This window comes from Leptopilina boulardi, unplaced genomic scaffold (assembly GCF_019393585.1).
Source record: "Leptopilina boulardi isolate dan_hultmark-lab unplaced genomic scaffold, ZJU_Lbou_2.1 LbouV2_266, whole genome shotgun sequence".
NCBI classification, from domain to species: Eukaryota; Metazoa; Arthropoda; class Insecta; order Hymenoptera; family Figitidae; genus Leptopilina; species Leptopilina boulardi.
In genome coordinates, this window is record NW_026137825.1 from 2,068,272 (window position 1) to 2,086,788 (window position 18,517).

The following is an 18,517-nucleotide window of genomic DNA, read 5'->3' on the forward strand; positions in this document are numbered from 1 at the left end:
TAATGAATTTAAAAAAAATCCGCATTGCTTACCTGAAACAAAAAAAAAATGAATTCAATTAATAATAATTAATATACTTTTATAATAAATTTAATTAATTAAATACTGAATAATTATTTTAAATCTGTTTTAAAGATGTAATCCATCAAATCTGTTTCATCAGCAGTCGGTAAAACAGTTTTTTTAAAAATGTAAACCGTCAATGAAGTTTTACCAACAGTCGTTATAATAGTTTTGTCGGTGAAATTATTGGGTATTTAAGAATCAGTCAACTTTATTAAAACTCGGAAAAACAATTTTAAATCGTCAAAACTGTTTTATCAGCAGTAGATAAAATAGATTTTATAACCACGATTTTATCGGCTTAATCTGTTTCATCAGCAGTCGGTAAAACAGTTTTGACTAAGAATTATCATCGATTTAATCAGGCTAATCTGTTTTATCATCAGTCGATAAAAAAGATTTTAAACTATATTTTACAAAAAAAAATATTATCCATTGAAATAATTTCAAAATTTCTTTTCGGCTATTCAATTTAAATTATCATTATTGGGAAAAAAGAAGTAATTTTTTTTGTCATAATAAGAAACCTAGAAGAATTTTTTTTTCACCTGAGAGAATAAATGGAAGTGAACCTAAAAGACATTTTATCAGTAGGAAGAAGAGTTGAAAAGAAGATAACAGACACAGATGGCGTTCTCTACTGAGAAAGAAGAGTTAAAAAGATATGGGAAGAAAGGGGGGAGAAGTTTGGATGGTTTTAGGGTGGGCGAAAAAGGGGCTCGAGAAAATGCTTTTGTGGTTTGGCCAAATTGGCTTAATATATAAGACTCTGGTTTCTGCAAAGAGAAAGAGGAGGAGGGGGACAAGGTGAGGACTCCCTGCCAATAATCAATTTTCTCATCGAGATTTATCAAAGAATACGCTTGGTCGAATCTTTCACCTTCGTTGAAATTTATACCCTGTTAAGACCAACGATCGAAAGCATCATTATTTAATAGAATAAAAGAGAAAAAAAATACAGATTCCCGTTACCGACATTTACCGACTACGCTCACTTTTAGTGATTTTCTTTCTGTATTTACTTCTAAAACCATCAACGATTAAAAGCATCATTATTTAATAGAAAAAAAAGAGAGAGAAAATTACAGATTCCTGTTACCGACATTTACCGACTATTCTCACTTTTAGTTATTTTCTTTCTGTATTTATTTCTAAAACCACCAACGATCAAAAGCATCATTATTTACTAGAAAAAAAGAGAGAAAAAAATTACAGATTCCTGTTACCGACATTTATCGACTACGTCGTTAATTATCGACAATATATATATATATATAATTTTCGAGTTTTTTTCATAGTAAAAAATAAATTGATAATCGTGTTAGAAAAAAAATAAAGAAAATTAATAAAAAGAATATAACTGGAAATATTATATAGAAAATAAATTAGACTGCGGTAGAATAATGATAAAGGTGGAAATAAAAAAAATTGAGGCGGAAAAAAGGGAGATTGTGCTCTCTCGTTGGAAATATCCATTCACGCGATCTGTTCGTTGAGAGTGGAGCTTTGATAAATGGAGTGCTCGCTAGAGTCTCGACAACCTGAATCAAGCTGCAATTCTGATTGCTTCTAACCCCCTTCCTCTTCCCTGCTCCTCTCCTCTCCCCTCCATCCCTTTTTACTACCCCTTGCCGATCAAAAAGATAGATCAAGCCAAGCGCCTCGCTTCTAAAGTCAATAAAAAATGCATTTACATAAATGCGATTATTATATGTTTAAAAAGCCAGGAGCTGTGCACTTTTCTGTATACTATAAATTCTGTATATTTGTAAAATATATATATATATATATTATTCCATTAGTAAAATTCAGTGGATTAAAAAAAGCTGAACACTCTAAAAAAAGATATAGGTCAAAAACTATCGTGTAAAATTATATATATACATTTGGGAATTGAAATTAATTACAAATTTTTTTTAAACTCACTTATTTACCAAATATAAAACTTTTTTTACTTTTATAAAACTTTTTCCAGCGCGGTAAATACGTGGATAAAAAAAAACAATAGTTTTTTTAATTTAAGTCAGTCGAGAAAGTGAAAATAAATTTCAAATCTTTCAAAAGGTATACAAAGAGACTAATAAGATTCCGAAAATAAAACAAAAAAAAACTTTTTTTGTTTTTAATATTATTGGACAATATTTTCTCCCCCTAAAAAAAAAACCACTGAATAATGTGAATACTCAAGGATTTTGTTGAATAAAGTCTTTTTCTTTCTTTTTCTATTACATAAATATATCTTATAAATTCAAGCGAATTCTCTCTCTTTTTAAAAAATAAATTCTACAAATTTAATCTAAAGTTTACCAACATATATTTTCCAAATTTTACAATTTAGAAGAATTATTATTTTTATATACTCGCGACAAAATTGTTTTCTCAAAACTTGTTGAATTATTATATAATGAATAAAAATTGCATACAAAAGTAAAGAAAAAGTAAAAATAAAAAATAAAACTTCAAATAGGAACACAATTTTAAAGGAAATACAACGTATTTTTTTTTATTTAGTTTTATAAGCGAATATTAATAAAAAAAAATTACAGATTCCTGTTATCGACATTTACCGAGGTTACATAATTTTTTTAAATTAGTTTTATAAAAAAAAATTAATTTTAAAAAATTACAGATTCCTGTTATCGACATTTACCGACGTTGGTCATAAGTATGGAATAAAAGCACATGTCGATAAAAGTCGATAATAGAAATCTGTAATTAAAAAAGAGAATTTTCTTTTATTTATTTATTAAATTATGAAATATATATTTATTTAAAAATATAAAGAATTTGAAGATTTATTTTTTAAAAAAAGCAGAAAAAATATAATGTGAAATATATCGAGTCTGATGGGACGTAAAGTATGGAAGATGCGAAATATATATATGTATAATATATACATTTGGGAATCGTAAAGAGAAGCAATTCTGCATTGATATCTATCTATATAATTCTATATTCATGATATATGTATATAATACATATTCCAATACGAACTTTGCTCCTGTCGATCACAAATAACCAGCAAGGATATCACAATAGCAAACCGGCGACCCATTAAGCTTTATTTTATTGGATTTAGATTTACGTCCATTTATCACATAAATCCTCTCTCTCTCTCTCTCTCCCTCCTCACATACACAAACTTTTAAATTTATTCACATTCGTTTGTTTCTATTTTAACAATTTATTAAAAAAAATTTCTCCAAAATTTTTCACAATTTTTACGAAATTTTATAACAATTGAAGAATTTGAAAACAATATTCGTTTAAAAAAAGAAAATTACTGTAGGTAATGTCAAAGAAAAAGAAAAAACGAAGAAAGAAAGAAAAAATTAAGATTGTAAATATTTAATTAACAAAAACAAAAAATCTCTTTTTCCAACAGTCGGTAAAGTCGCGACCTACATCAGTATTTCATTTGTAAAGTGTAATTAAAAAATTCCAGCAGGAAAAAACACCTTTATTTGACACATTGACTGTTTTACCGACAGAACTGCCAATAACTAAAGAACGAATTTCTATATTTTCGACTATCGATAATATCGCGATCTACCTTTATCTTTTTTCTATTTTATTTGAATAAATTGCTAATGAATTTATTTTTTCAAAATTTCTCAATTTCTTAAATAATTTTTAATTTTTAAACCTATAGAATTTTTAAATATTCGATTTTTTCAATATCTGTAATAAAAAATCGAATTAATGTTTTAAATTCAAATTTAATTATAATTAATTTAATACTTGTGTTTTCGTAATCAATGTAGAATTATGATTTAGGAGATTAGCATTGAAAATTCAAACATTATAGAACTTGGTTTCTATATAGAAATGACTAATGGTGAATGGTTCATTTCGAGAGTTGTACTTTGACATCGATTTACGATCCAATTAAAGGACGTTTGATTAGTTGGCAATTGGCTTCAACCCCCCCCCCCCCCACCCCTTCCCCGGGTAGTCAAGGAAACCTTAACGGAATCACATAAGTTTTTATATTTCTGCTTTATATTTCGTTATATATATATATATATATATATATATATATATATATATATACTTATGAATCTTCAAAAATGTACATAATTTTTGCCAAAAAGTAAAATTATTATAAACAATTAAAAAAATTATTAAACTTTAAAAAAAAATTTTTAAAACAAATTATATTATTGTTTTGTTAGCATTTGGTATTTGATTTCAAAAAAAAAACTAATATAAAACATTACAAAGTACTCCCAATTGTTACCAACTGAAGGTAAATAAGTTTTCTTCCTTATCTACAGTCGGCATAGAAAAATCCCAAAAATTACAAACTGAAGATAAAGAAGTTTTCTTTCTTATCTACAGTCGGTAATGCATATTAGATTATGGTTTGTTAACTTTTGCTATTTCTTTTCATGAAACTAGGATAAAACTTTACAAAGTACTCCCAAACATTATCAACAGAAAATAAAGAAATTATCTTCCTTATCTACAGTCGATTACGGTTTTGGTATCTTTTGCTATTTATTTTCAAATAACTAACATAAAACTTTACAAAATACTCCCAAACATTACTAACTGAAAGTAAAGAAGTTTTCTTCTTTATCTACAGTCGGTAAAGTAGATTAGATTACGGTTTTGTTAGCTTTTGCTATTTATTTTCACCAAATTAGTATAAAAAATATCACAAAAATATTCCTAATTGAAAATTGTGTAACACATTTATGGGCTAAAAAATTGAATCAATTTTTTTTCTCTATCGCGCAAATATTGTTGCCAATATACTAAACTTTCAAAATCTATTTAACAATAAATTTCAAGCTATATAAATTTTGTATGTAATTTTCCCCTAATATCCAATTAAACCTACGGAAAACTAATTTACGTCAAATTGAGATTCAAATTGTATATACTTGACATTACAGCGAGTATACACGAACAGTTATATAAAGGCGATGTATATACATATATACATATATAGAGGAGGGTAGGATTTATTATCGATATATATAATGAGATGTCATTTAAGTTGAAGGGTGGTCCACGGAGACGAGAGAGGGAGGAGGAGAGTTGAGAATTCTTGGATTGATTTCGAAACTGAGAATTTGATTTCATCTCTGATGATGCATGGCAATTCTCGGAAGTAACAATTATCGTCTCTAAATTCAATACAAGTGTGTATGTGTATCTATATTGAATGGCGCGCGTTTTGTACTTTGGCAAGGTCGATAAGGCGAGTACAGAGGTTAGTACCGTGAGAGAATCAGGATTGGGAGGGAGAGGGGGGGGAGGGAAGTGGATGGTCCAGCAATTTAGGGTATTGCCACCTAACTCAATATTGGTGGTAGTCGCCATCCGATTAATGGGGACGACCAGAGGAGGCAAAATCCTAGATGTTTCTATATATATATATATATATATATATATATATATATATATATATATATATATATATTATATATATACATATATAGGGTCGATGGACAACGTTATATAGCCACAACTATACACACTTGATTGGCAAACCAAGCGTGTATCGATTATATTATCGATATTGCTGGACCCGTCGATTCTACCTAACTTCCATTGTGTCCCAGCTTTCTGAAATTAATTTCATTATATTTGATATATATATATGAAGAGGGTTATTTTAGAGGTTATGAATTTTTTTTTTACCTTTAGAAATTCGAAATGGAATCAAATTATTTATTAATATAAAATAAATTAATAATAATAAATATGGAGTTTAAAAAATAAAAAAAAAAAATTAAACAATGTGTTACTTTTTTTGTTTCAGCTGATGCAATTTTAAATAATGAAAATGTCTTAGAATTTCGTACTCTACATGTTGGTGGTTATCTTCATTCGGGTGAGGAAATTCCACATTTTATTGGTCAAGTTCAACAGGTTTGGTTCAATGGCTATCCATATGTGGAAATTGCACGTAGCGCTGGTACTCATCAAACATCACATCAGGGTGTTACGCCAATTATAAGGGTCACTGGGAAATTTGGCAAAAGAAATCATCTTGTTCATCATCCCGTTACATTCACATCGAAACACACTTTTGTTGGACTACCCGTTCTTAAGGCTTATGTCGAAACGAACATCTACTTTCAGGTATTACTAATATTGTTATTATTATTTTTATTATTATTATTATTATTATTAATACTATTATTATTATTTATCGTTAAATTTATTACTTATAAACATTAAATAATTTTTAAATAATAATAAAAAATAATATTGATATTTAAAAATACGTTATAAATTTTTCTTGTTACAAGGAAAAAAAAATGTTTATCTGCAACAGCGATATATGTTTCTTTAAAATAGTGAAAACTTTCTCTATTTTAGTGAAATGAAATTGCTGTTCCAGTGAAACTTATCGCTATTCCAAGTAAAATTTTTTTTTTCCGAGCAAGAAAAATTATTTTCGCGGTGATAAGTTGAAAAAATTTATTTAAAAAAAAAAAAGAAATTTATATACATAAAAATAGTTATTAGTAATATTATAAATGTAATCGAATGAAAAAGTTTGTTTTTTTTTAATTTTTATTTTAAATTTCACACAAAATTAATGTTTAAATGTTATATAAAAGCTGAGATATATATTTCATTTTTAATGGAATCAGAGCTCATATAAGCTGACATCAAACTGTGGTGCAATATTTTCACGCAAAACTCATTATATTATACTACTGGGTGAATGCTATTAACCTTGACGATTGCGTTCAACTCCATTGTTTCACAGCATATTATATTTGTGTGTGTGTGTGTGTGTTTTTGTTTTATAATGAGAAAATATGTCTCATTTTTCGCCCCCTCCCCCACCCACTCTGAAATAACATTAACACACCACTCGCTTTGAATTTTATAACAATCGATATCATTAAATTTTAATTATAATTTTTGTTGGAAATATTATTGCATAACGAATACTCGATTTCAATAAAAAATTTTTTTTATTTTTTTATTTCTTTATCTAACTAATTAAAATTAAGAGTGGGAAAATAATTTTTAAAAAATAGAAAAGTCGATATATTTATTATAAATTATTATTTTTTTAATTATTAGTGTAAAATTAAATATCAAATATAAATTTCTACTTTACCGACAGAAATTTCAATAGGCCAAAATAAAACCCCTTTAACATCGACTGTCGGTAATATATAAATTTCTATTTTGCCGACAGAAATTTCAATTGGCCAAAATAAAACCCCTTTAATATCGACTGTCGGTAAAATATAAATTTCTACTTTACCGACAGTAATTTCAATGTTATTTAAAAAAAAAACCTTTAATATCGACTGTCGGTAATATATACATTTATACTTTACCGACAGTAATTCCAATGTTATTTTTAAAAAAAAACCTTTAATATCGACTGTCGGTAATATATAAATTTCTACGTTACCGGCTAAAATGGCAATAGGTAATTTAAAAAAACACCCTATAATGCCGACTGTCGGTAAAGTAGAAATTTCTATTTTGCCGACAGAAATTTCAATAGGCAATAAAAATCCCCTTTAATATTGACTGTCGGTAATATAAAAATTTCTACTTTACCGACTGAAGTGACAATAGGTAATAAACCCCCTCTATAATACCGACTGTTGGTAATGTAGAAATTGACACTAGTTTTTTACTTTGCAAACCGAAAAAAATTTAAAACAATTAACGAATCATTCACTGTAAAAAGAAAGGTATTAATTTAATACCAACTTTAGGTATTAAATTGTTATTTGGTTCTATTTTGATACCTAAAATCGGTACTATTTTAGTACCTCCTTTTTCAGTGTTTAAGTTTATAAAAAAAAAATTTTTTAAATTAACATTAAATAACAATTTTTCTTTTTGCAATATAAATTAAGCAAGAATGATATAATATGGACTGTGAGAAGTTTATATAAAGTTTTGTTAGAATCAAGATCGTATATCGGCAAACTTGAGAAGTGGTGAGGCACTCTGCCATATATATATATATATATATATATATATATATATATATATATATAATTGAAGGGACTTCTAAGTTTCGGACTTGTTCAAAACTTGAGGGTTACGCCTACAAAATTAACTCGAAGCGTTTTATCATAATTTAAATTCCCAAGTCACGTCATAATGCACTTTGCGGTAATAATTCACGAATAGAAATCATTTCTGAGAACTTAATGTTTTTTCATATTTATTATTTACGAATCTAAACGAAGTCATTATTGTAATATCTTAGAAATAAACAAAATTAACTCTTTTAATTTGTCATTCTTTTCAAAATTAATGTTCCTTAATTTTAATTATAATTTTCCGTACAATTATTATTATTATTATTATTAATTGTAGATAAAAATTAATTAGCATTCATTTATGAATCTACATTACCGACTGTAGAAAAAAAGAAAATCTACTTTATCTTCAGGTGACAATAGTTTTTTACGTTAAGTTTTGCAAAATATATTTTTTGCAAATTTTTTAGTGCGGGTAAATGTTATATATGTATTGATTTTATTGCACTTTTATCTATAATTAAAAAAAAATGAAAAAAAATTTTCAGTTCAAAACACGTGAGCCAAATGGCTTAATTTTCTTCAACGCTGGTCGTGAGAGGGATTTTATTGCCGTTGAATTAGTGAATGGACATATTACATATGTGTTCGATTTGGGCGATGGACCTGTCAAAATCAGAGACACATCAAAATCGAAACTCAATGATAGTAAATGGCACGCCGTCAGTATTGGACGTCCAGCACCTAAAAGACATACACTTGCTGTTGATGATCACGTAGCTGCTGTTAATAGTCAAGGGAGTAATGAAAATCTCGACCTCGATGGCATTCTCTATATAGGTAGGTACAATAAAAAAAAAAAAAAAAAAAAAATCTATTATTTTTTTTTTATTTTATTTTTCCGTTAATATTTATCGTTAAAAAAAACAAATTCCACAATTTTTTTACATTCTCATCGTATGAGAAAAATTCTATTTTTCTACCCCATTTAAAATTCATTTAAGGATTCCTTACATTAGTATATATGTAAAAATATATATTATAATATCATATTATATAAAAAAAATATATTATAATTGTATTATAATTATATATTATAATATAATATATAAAAAAAACTTAATAGCTTCTATATTCAAATTTTTTTAAAGAATTTTAAATATAGAATAATTGTTAGATATGCCATAAAATGGAAAAAAAATTACGTAACTGACATGTAAATACGTGTCACTTACGTACGTTTTTCCCTCGTAGAGTAGTAATAACCTATAGCAACAAAAAATCAACAAAAAAAATTTTGAAATTTAGTCCACTAAAACTATTTTCATTTTGAGTATACACTTGAAGCTTTCTTTGTATTTATTTATATATAAAGAAACGAATAAGAAGAACGTCAAAAGAAACGAATAAACAACAATTTCGTTAATAAATAAATTTTGAATATTACTTTTCTGAAGTATATTGCTTCAAATTTCTTTATATATAAATGTAAACGTATTTATATGTCAAAAAAATCGGACAAGTGCGAGTTATTACACTCGCATTAAAACCGAGGGTTCCGTACCCTTAAACCTAAAATTTAAGGGGGTTAAAGTGTCACATATAACGAAAATTAATAATAATTAATTAATAACCTTTTTAAATAAAAAATTTTTTAAATTAATATCTCCAAAACGAAGCAAAACACCTTCGTAAGATTTTAATAGAAAGGTAAAGAATATTATAAAAAATCTTTGTGCAAAACCTCAATTTTTTCGGAATACCGACAAAAAAGTTATAATAAGTAAATAAAAATCTTGAGAATATTTAAATAAATTTTTTTTTAAAAATCGTATATCATCCAAAAATAATAAATTTTTGCAATAATTCTTTCGTTCCTCTGTGCAGAATAAAGTGATTTATTATGTTTTTGGTGAGTTCCAACATCTAATTTTTAATAGTTTTTTAATAATAGCGTTTTTAAAAAAAATTGAAAAATTTAAGGTTACAAAATCACATTGTGAACCTTCTACTTTTGATATTTAATATTTTTAAAGGGAATAAAATTTTTACCATAATATTATATGATTAATGAACTCAGGGAATCATCGAGTTTCACATATATATTAAAACTAGATTTTTTTAAAATTTGGTCGCAACCACTATTATAGACGAAAGTCAGTGGACTGACCCCTACATATGATCCAAATTTAAAAATTTTTATATATAGATTCACAAAAAAAATTGAACTTTTTTCAAGGTAAACTGAAATATAATTTTCTGACGTAATTTCATGCGATGAACACGAATCTGAAGTCTAATTTGCTCCATCAAGTTAGGAGTTTTTTCTAACCTCAAAAAACATGTCTAATCAAACTTATAGTAACTCAAAATTCTTGAGTTCTAGGAATTATTGGTGGTCGCTGATTACGAATCTGATATTAGATTTTTAAAACAACGAGAATTTAAATTTTTTAATTTTAGATCAGATCCGTAATCAATGACCCAAAAAAACCATCATGAATTTTTAGTTATTTGTTTGATTATAGACATGTTTTTCGAGGTTAGAAAAAAATCCTGACGTGATGGAGCAAATCGGCCTTTTCTGACTTAAAAAAAAAAAAAAAAAAAACTGGAAACTAACCTCAAAATTAGTGCTCCAAGTACTAACATCAAAGGAGACTGAAATATTAATTTTTTCCCCTATTAGTCAATAAATAACAAATTCGTTAACAAATAAATTTTGATAGATACAAATTGCATTATTGGAGTACACTCCTTCAAATTAATATTTATATGTCAAATAAAAAGGAATTTTTTCAAGTATAAAGCAAATATAACTACATTTCCCCCACACTTATAAATACAGAGCGTTAAATGCCTAATTTTATACACTATATATAGTATTTCATTGACTTTGTCAGACAGTTTTCATCAGTCACCGATAGTGGTTACATTGAAACAATGAAGTTTAGTATATTTATTGTGAGTTTTATTTTTTTGAAAGAAATTCAAGGAATATCATCAAGTAATAATCATTTTGATGGATTGATTAAATATCTCAAGAAAGATTCCAAATTGCATCAGGTTGTATTTATTCTCCAAGAACAAATAATAGATCCAATTATGAATTCTCTTATTACAACAGTGAATTCACATTTTCCATCATTGAGTCTAAATCACAGGGTATTTTTTAACAAACTTGAAGAACGACACTTGAGATTACTTATGCGACCAAGAAGTACAACACTGTTTATTTTACAAATGACCAACGAAGAAAATCTAATGGAATTTTATACATCTATGAAAAAAAATGAATTACTACAAGACTTATCATTACCAAGATGTTTAGTTGTCAATTCAAATTACACAACTTTTGAGGATATTAATAAAACTCTACATTCATATTGGTTGAAAAAATTTTTGGACATTACTCTATTAACTTACAACAATTCTCAAGTAAAATTGAAATCAATTTCGGATAATTTGCCTATTTTACATTATATTAATCCTTTTACTAATGACCATATTTCGAAGGTATCGAAACAAAGTGAATGGTTTCCAAATAAATTAATGAATCTAAATGAATATCAATTGAACTTTGTTATTGTTTACGGTTTTAATTCTAAAGTAACTAAAAAAGGACAGGCTATTAAATTTATCGAAATTTTGGCACAAATGATGAATTTTAAACCAAATATAACAGAATTTTACACTGTGAATTCATTTTATGATATATATTACAATTATTTTAAAAGTATAGCAAAAATAAAACCCGAATTATATATATTTATTGAATCAATTTATTATTCTGCAATATTAGGCTATAGCAATATGAGAATATTAAAACACGATTCTTTAAAAGCTGTTATTCCAAAAATGATGAAAATTACAAATAACGTTGAGCTCTCATCAGAATTTTGGTACATGATTTTATTAACAATTGTAATGATTGTTTTTTTACGAATAACGACATTTTTCATGAAATTTAAATGGCAAACTTTAAATTTGACTCTAATTATAATGGGAATTTCAATATCAAAAGAACCAAAGAATTGGATAGAAAGAATATTTTTTGCCTCATTATTGATAACATGCATTGCCTATACAAGTTATTTTTATTCAGCAATTTTGGATATTAATTTACGACAAATTGTAACAACGGAAATTTTAAATCTCAAAGAACTCGTTGAAACAGATTTGCAACCAGTAATGGATTATCATTTACATGAATCATCATCCTTAACTGAATTTGGTTATTTATTGTCAAGAAAATTTATTTCCTTTAAAAGAATCAAAGAGAATGAATGTTTAAAACAATTAATTGATTATCAAAATGTCACTTGTATTTTAAGTAATGCTGCATATCATGTTAATATGTATGAAGTTATAAACGGTAAATCAAAAAATGTTAAAATATTAGAAGAAGCTGTTGCCTATTCAAATAATAGTTTTTTGGCAAAATCTTTATCACCCTATATCGATCGTTTTAATCAATTACTTCTAAGAGCATCAGAATTTGGATTAGTTAAAGATTTTTATGAACCTGCATTACGTACAATAAATGATAAAATTGAGCCAGATGTAATTACAAAAGAGAAACTTTTTCTAGTACTATTTTTTGTATTAATCATTGGATATTCACTTTCGTTAATTGCTTTTATTTTTGAAATAATAAAAGCAAAAATTAAAAGAAAATTTTTCAACATGCCAAAATTTCGATTTGTGAATTAGAAGACTGTTACTCTAATAAAAAAAAAAAAAAAGTCATTTTAGGTAAGAAAAATTTTTAATTTTTAATAAAACTAATTTATTTCAACTATATTTTACTGTATTTTGCTAATTTTTTTATAAAAATTATTTTTTTGCAGATAGTGATTTAAAAAAGAAAATATATCTATAGAAAAAGAACCTACAAATCAATTTTACTATTAGCTGGAGCAATGAAAAAAAAAAAATTAGAAAAAATACGTAATTCGCTTTTGGATGATTATTTGAGGATTAAATTACATATAAGAGGAAATTTCTGAAATATTCTGGTCAAAAATTTAAAAACATAGCAGTCAAATAAAATGGACATATATTTAATAAAAATATGTTGCTAATTTTTTTATATGGATTATTTATTTATCTATTTGTGATTTATGAAAATTTTTAATATATGTAAATAAAATATGAATGCGCTGTATTTATTTGATACCAAATAAAATTATATTATACTCAAAGTAATAACGCTAAAAAAATTATTTTCAAATCAAATGGAAAAATATTTAATTTATAAAGAATTTTCAGCCTTTTCTGCGGCTGTAAAAATAATACTGGAAACTAACCTCAAAATTAGTGCTTCATGCACATAACATCAAGGGGCACTGAAATATTAATTTTTTTTCCCCCATGAATTAAATTATATTTCGTTTATTTTTATCATTTTTTGAATTATATTCAAATAAATACAAAATTTAATGTTTATTATTTTTAATTTAACGAAATTTTTAGCTACCGAATTTATTTATAAAAAATTCGTACAAATAAAAATTTGGACAAAATAAAAATTCGGATAAATTAAAATTCGATGAATTGTAAATTTCTGTTATTTAAAAATTCGAATCGCATGAAAATTCTGTTAAATTAAAATTCTATTAAACAAAAAGTCGCATGTGAAGAAAATGATTGTAAAATAAAAATTTTTTGGCCAAAAATTCCCTGCGGCTTAAAATTTTGTTATGTAAAAATTCGTATAAAAAAAAAAGAAAATCTGTCAAATTTTAATTCGAGAATAGAAAAATTGTCTAAAAAATAATTATTTCTAATAAACTATTTTAAAAATTAGAGAATTCAAATCCTTTTTAAGAGATTTTTAAATAGTATAAAAATTCAACGCTAAAATTATTTAAACGACCAAGCAGTACAACATTATTTATATATTTCAATGGAAATTTTTCCAAACTGTATATATATTTAATAGAAGAATTTTTTTTTAAATATATAGAAGAAATTTTATATACAATATTTTGGCGAAGAAAATATTTGGACATTACTTTATTGACATACATAGAAATGAAGGACGAATAAAACTTAAATCAGTGAATAAAAAATTGCCAATTTTAAATCAAATAAATCCGTTCTTTAATAATTATTCATCTCATATTGTAACCAAAAATCAATGGTTTCCAAATAAATTATTAAATTTAAATGGATATAAATTAAATTTCACTTGTCAACCTGCGAATGATTCATCAATAGAAGAATACAATAAATCAATGAAATTTATTGAAATTTTAGAGCACGCAATGAATTTTAAAGCAAATATAATACCATCTCTAGATGTTGATGGTAAAATATTATTTAATTTACTAAAAGACGAAAAATATATTCAAATTGAAGAGAAAAATTTAATTAAACAAAGTGAAATTGATCTTGAAATTTGGCTAAATTTAAAATTATTTTATAAAAATGAAACTCGTGATATGCTATATACGCAAAGAAATATAAGAATACTAAAATTTAACAGTATCAAAGCTATTATTTCATTGAGGGTAAAATTTATCACTAAAAACATTCAATTATCGTCAGAATTTTGGTATATGATCACAGGAAATTAAAAGTCATTAAAATAAGCTGCGCAACGCTTATTATTTTAATTCAATTTTGCTTATTTTAATACCAAAATGGATTAAAATAAGCAAAATTAGATTAAAATAATAAGCGTTGCAGCTTATTTTAATACCTTTTAACTTTCTGTGATTTTAATAACAATTGGTGCAATCACCATAATACGATTGACGGTATTTTTAATGAAATTCAAATGTCAAACATTAGACACAAGTCAAATATTATAATTGAAATAGGTATTCAAACAATACCTAAAAATTTCTCCCAAAGAATAATATTCGGTTCACTATATTAATTGGATGTATTGTTTATTCAAGTTATTTTTACACTGTTATTCTTATTAACATATTTGATGTTCATGTTTCATTAAAATCTAGAAAAAATATTTTATTTCAAAAATTGACAAAAAAAAATTTTCGATTTCATATATATATACAACCGGGACAAGAGGATAAATGTTTAAAACAATTGGCTGAATATAAAAATGTAACATCATATGTATTCTTAATAATGCTGCGCATATTATATTAATAAATATGAGGCTAAAAATGGTAGAATAAATTTTAAAATATTACAAAAGACAATTAAACATTCTGCTGCTATATACATTTCGTGTTAAATTTATGTCACCACTAATTGATCGTTTCAATGAAATAATTTTAAAAGCAACAGAATTTGGATTACTTAAAGAATTTTTTGATACTTTTTAGGGTTCCGTACTCGGAACAACAACAAAACAACAAAAGAAAAACTTTTACCTATATACTATTTTTTGTACTTGGCATTGGATATTCATTTGCTCTAATATTATGCTTTTATTTTTGAAGTAATTATACTGTAAAGTATATATATAGATGGCGATTTTTAGATAATTTGTAAGGAAATTCGATGCGAAATCTTTAATTTCTAATACTAAAAGAGTTTAAAAAAAAATTTTTTTTTTATATTTGAATAATAAAAAACGTGTTTATTTACAGTTCAGGATATGGAAAAAATATGAAAATCCATATTATTATGAGAAAATATACTCAAAGGAATTAAATTAAATGGAACATTAAGCAAATCACCTATATTAACCCCAAATAACAACGTCTTGATTAAATACCAATTTCTTATTTATTTCATATTTATTTCTTATTTATTTCTTATTTATTTCTTATTATATTTATCCCAAATAACAACGTATTGATTAAGTACCAATTTCTTATTTGAAAATCGAAATATAATTGTCATTTGACGTTTTGTAAAATGAATTTGTTCTTTATTATTATCAATTACAATTTCAATCGCACCTTTTAGGATATAATTTATTATATTGTTGTTTTCAATATATCAATTCAATTATCTTTTATATACTCTTAGATTAAAATATATATACCTATATATATACCTAAAACGGAAATTGAACACAGTCAGTTTTTGCCATTCAAAGAAGGTGCAACGTTAAAAAAAAAAAAAAAAAAAAAAAAAAAAAAAAAAAAAAAAAAAAAAAAAAAAAAAAAAAAAAAAAAGAAGAAGTTGAATTTATTTATTTTGATCAATATCTTTTGGGCAGAAATCCCTGGAATTTCATCAAATATTAATTATTTTATCGGATTAATAAAGTATCTAAAAAAAGAATCAAAATTGCATCAGGCATTATTTGGCAATAATGCATTATTTATTATTGACGATACAGAAAAAAATATAGATCCAACAATAAATTCTCTTATGACAACAGTTAATTCGCATTTTCCATCTTTGAGTATCAGTTACAGTGATTTAATTAATAATCTAAAGGAGCCACATTTAAAGTTACTTTATCGACCAAGAAGTACAACATTGTTTATTTTACAATGGATTAATGAGAATACTCTCTCTGAATTTGAAAAATTTTTAAACGAAGATCGTGATTTGTTACAAGGATCATCATATCCAAAATGTTTATAATTTTAAATTCTCATTATAAAACTCATAAGGATATCAACGAAACTTTACATAAATATTGGAAATATTTATATTTAGACATGACATTATTATCGTACAATAATGAATTAGTAACGCTTAGACCAACTTTCAATAATGTACCTATTATAAGTCACATAAATCCTTTTACCAATACCTATTATTCCATTCCGGTAATATCATCAGATCAAAATCAATGGTTTCCAAATAAATTATTGAATCTAAATGGATACAAATTAAATCTCACCTGTCAATCTGCAAATGATTCATTGATAGAAAAATATGAGAATTCAATAAAATTTATTGAAATTTTAGCACAAGCAATGAATTTTACATCTCAAATATCAACAACCCTACGTGGAAATGGTAAAATTTTGGATAATTTAATAGGAACTAAAAAATGGAATGAAATTTATAAAGAAAATTCACTAAAACAAAAGGAAGACGATCCTGAGATATTTGTATTTTACAATCCAAACTATTATTTTACTGAATTTGTAATAACATTTAATATACGAATTCTAAACTATATTAGTGATAAAGTTATTGTTCCACGAGCGATAAAATTTACAAATCAACTTCAACTTTCATCAGAATTTTGGTATATGATTTTGGCAACAATTTTTATAATTATTCTAATACGATTAATGGCATATTTATTGAAATTCAAATGGCAAACATTTAATATCTGTCAAATTATATTGGGTATTGGTATTAAGAATGAACCAAAAAATATATTTGAAAGAATAATTTTTGGTTTAATATTAATTGCATGCATTACATATACAAGTTATTTTTACATTATTATTCTTGATATTAGCTATCAATCACCACGTGAAATTTCAACAATCAATGAACTTATTAATTCAAATATAAATATAAAAATAACAACATCTATTTCTGATAATTATGAATATGTTGAAGGCAGTGTCAATAATAAATTATTAAGAAAATCAAGTATACTTTTCCAAGATGAAGAGGAAGATTGCTTAGATGATTTGAATAATTATCAAAATGTTAGCTGTGTTGTACATAATGCTGCATATCATGTTAATATGTATAGAGCTAAAAATGGAAAAACAAATAATTTTAAAATATTGCAACAAACTTTTGGTGATACTATTATGTCATTTCATTCTAAAAAAATGTCACCCTATATCGATCGTTTTAATGAAATAATTCTCCGGGCTTCAGAATTTGGATTACTTAAAGATTTTTATGAGCATATTTTAACAACATACAATGATATAACGGATCTAGAATTAATTAAAAAAGATAAACTCTTATCGGTATTATATTATGTTCTAATCATTGGATATTCAATTTCGATAATTGTTTTTATCCTCGAAATAATAAGAGCAAAAATTAAGAATAAATTTTTCGTTAAGCAATATCATTTAAATTTGTAAATTAGATCGAGATAGTAATGAAAATTAGATGCAAAGAAAAAACTTCAATTATATTATATAGTGGGTAAGAAAATTTGGAATTTTAATACATAAATAAATAAAACATTACGTTTGTAGTTTAAATAATGATTAAAATCATTTTTTTTTTTTAGATAAAGTGATCTATGAAGTGATTAATAAAACAAAAATCCATTTGATGAAGGGCTATCAAGGAAAAAATATATAAAAATTCAATGAAATTGAAGTGAAATAACTTTTGGATCGTTATTTTATTTAAAAAAAACAATTATCTCATTGTTTTCTTAGAAATACTATGGACTAATATCATTTTGTAATTTCGATTTTCAAATTTTACAGAAATAAATTTTTTTCCATATATGTATTTTTTTTTTGGTAATTTTTTCTTTTTAAATTTTAATATCCTCACCAGAAATAAATCCTACGCAATATGCAGAATAAAATAATTTGAAGACAAATGTTTTTAAAAAAAAAAAAAGAAAACTAAATTTTTAAGAATTAAGTAAA

At 25.0% G+C, this 18,517-nt stretch overlaps 1 protein-coding gene across 1 annotated transcript in view; it reads left to right on the top strand.

The window, feature by feature from the left end:
- The window catches only part of LOC127281166 (neurexin-1), a 358,116-nt gene that overhangs the window by 236,231 nt on the left and 103,368 nt on the right, over window positions 1-18,517 (top strand). Inside the window, exons 17-18 of the mRNA XM_051304733.1 lie at window positions 5,837-6,159; window positions 8,597-8,888. Coding sequence (XP_051160690.1) covers window positions 5,837-6,159; window positions 8,597-8,888 — 615 coding nt within the window. The remainder of the gene's footprint in view (window positions 1-5,836; window positions 6,160-8,596; window positions 8,889-18,517) is intronic.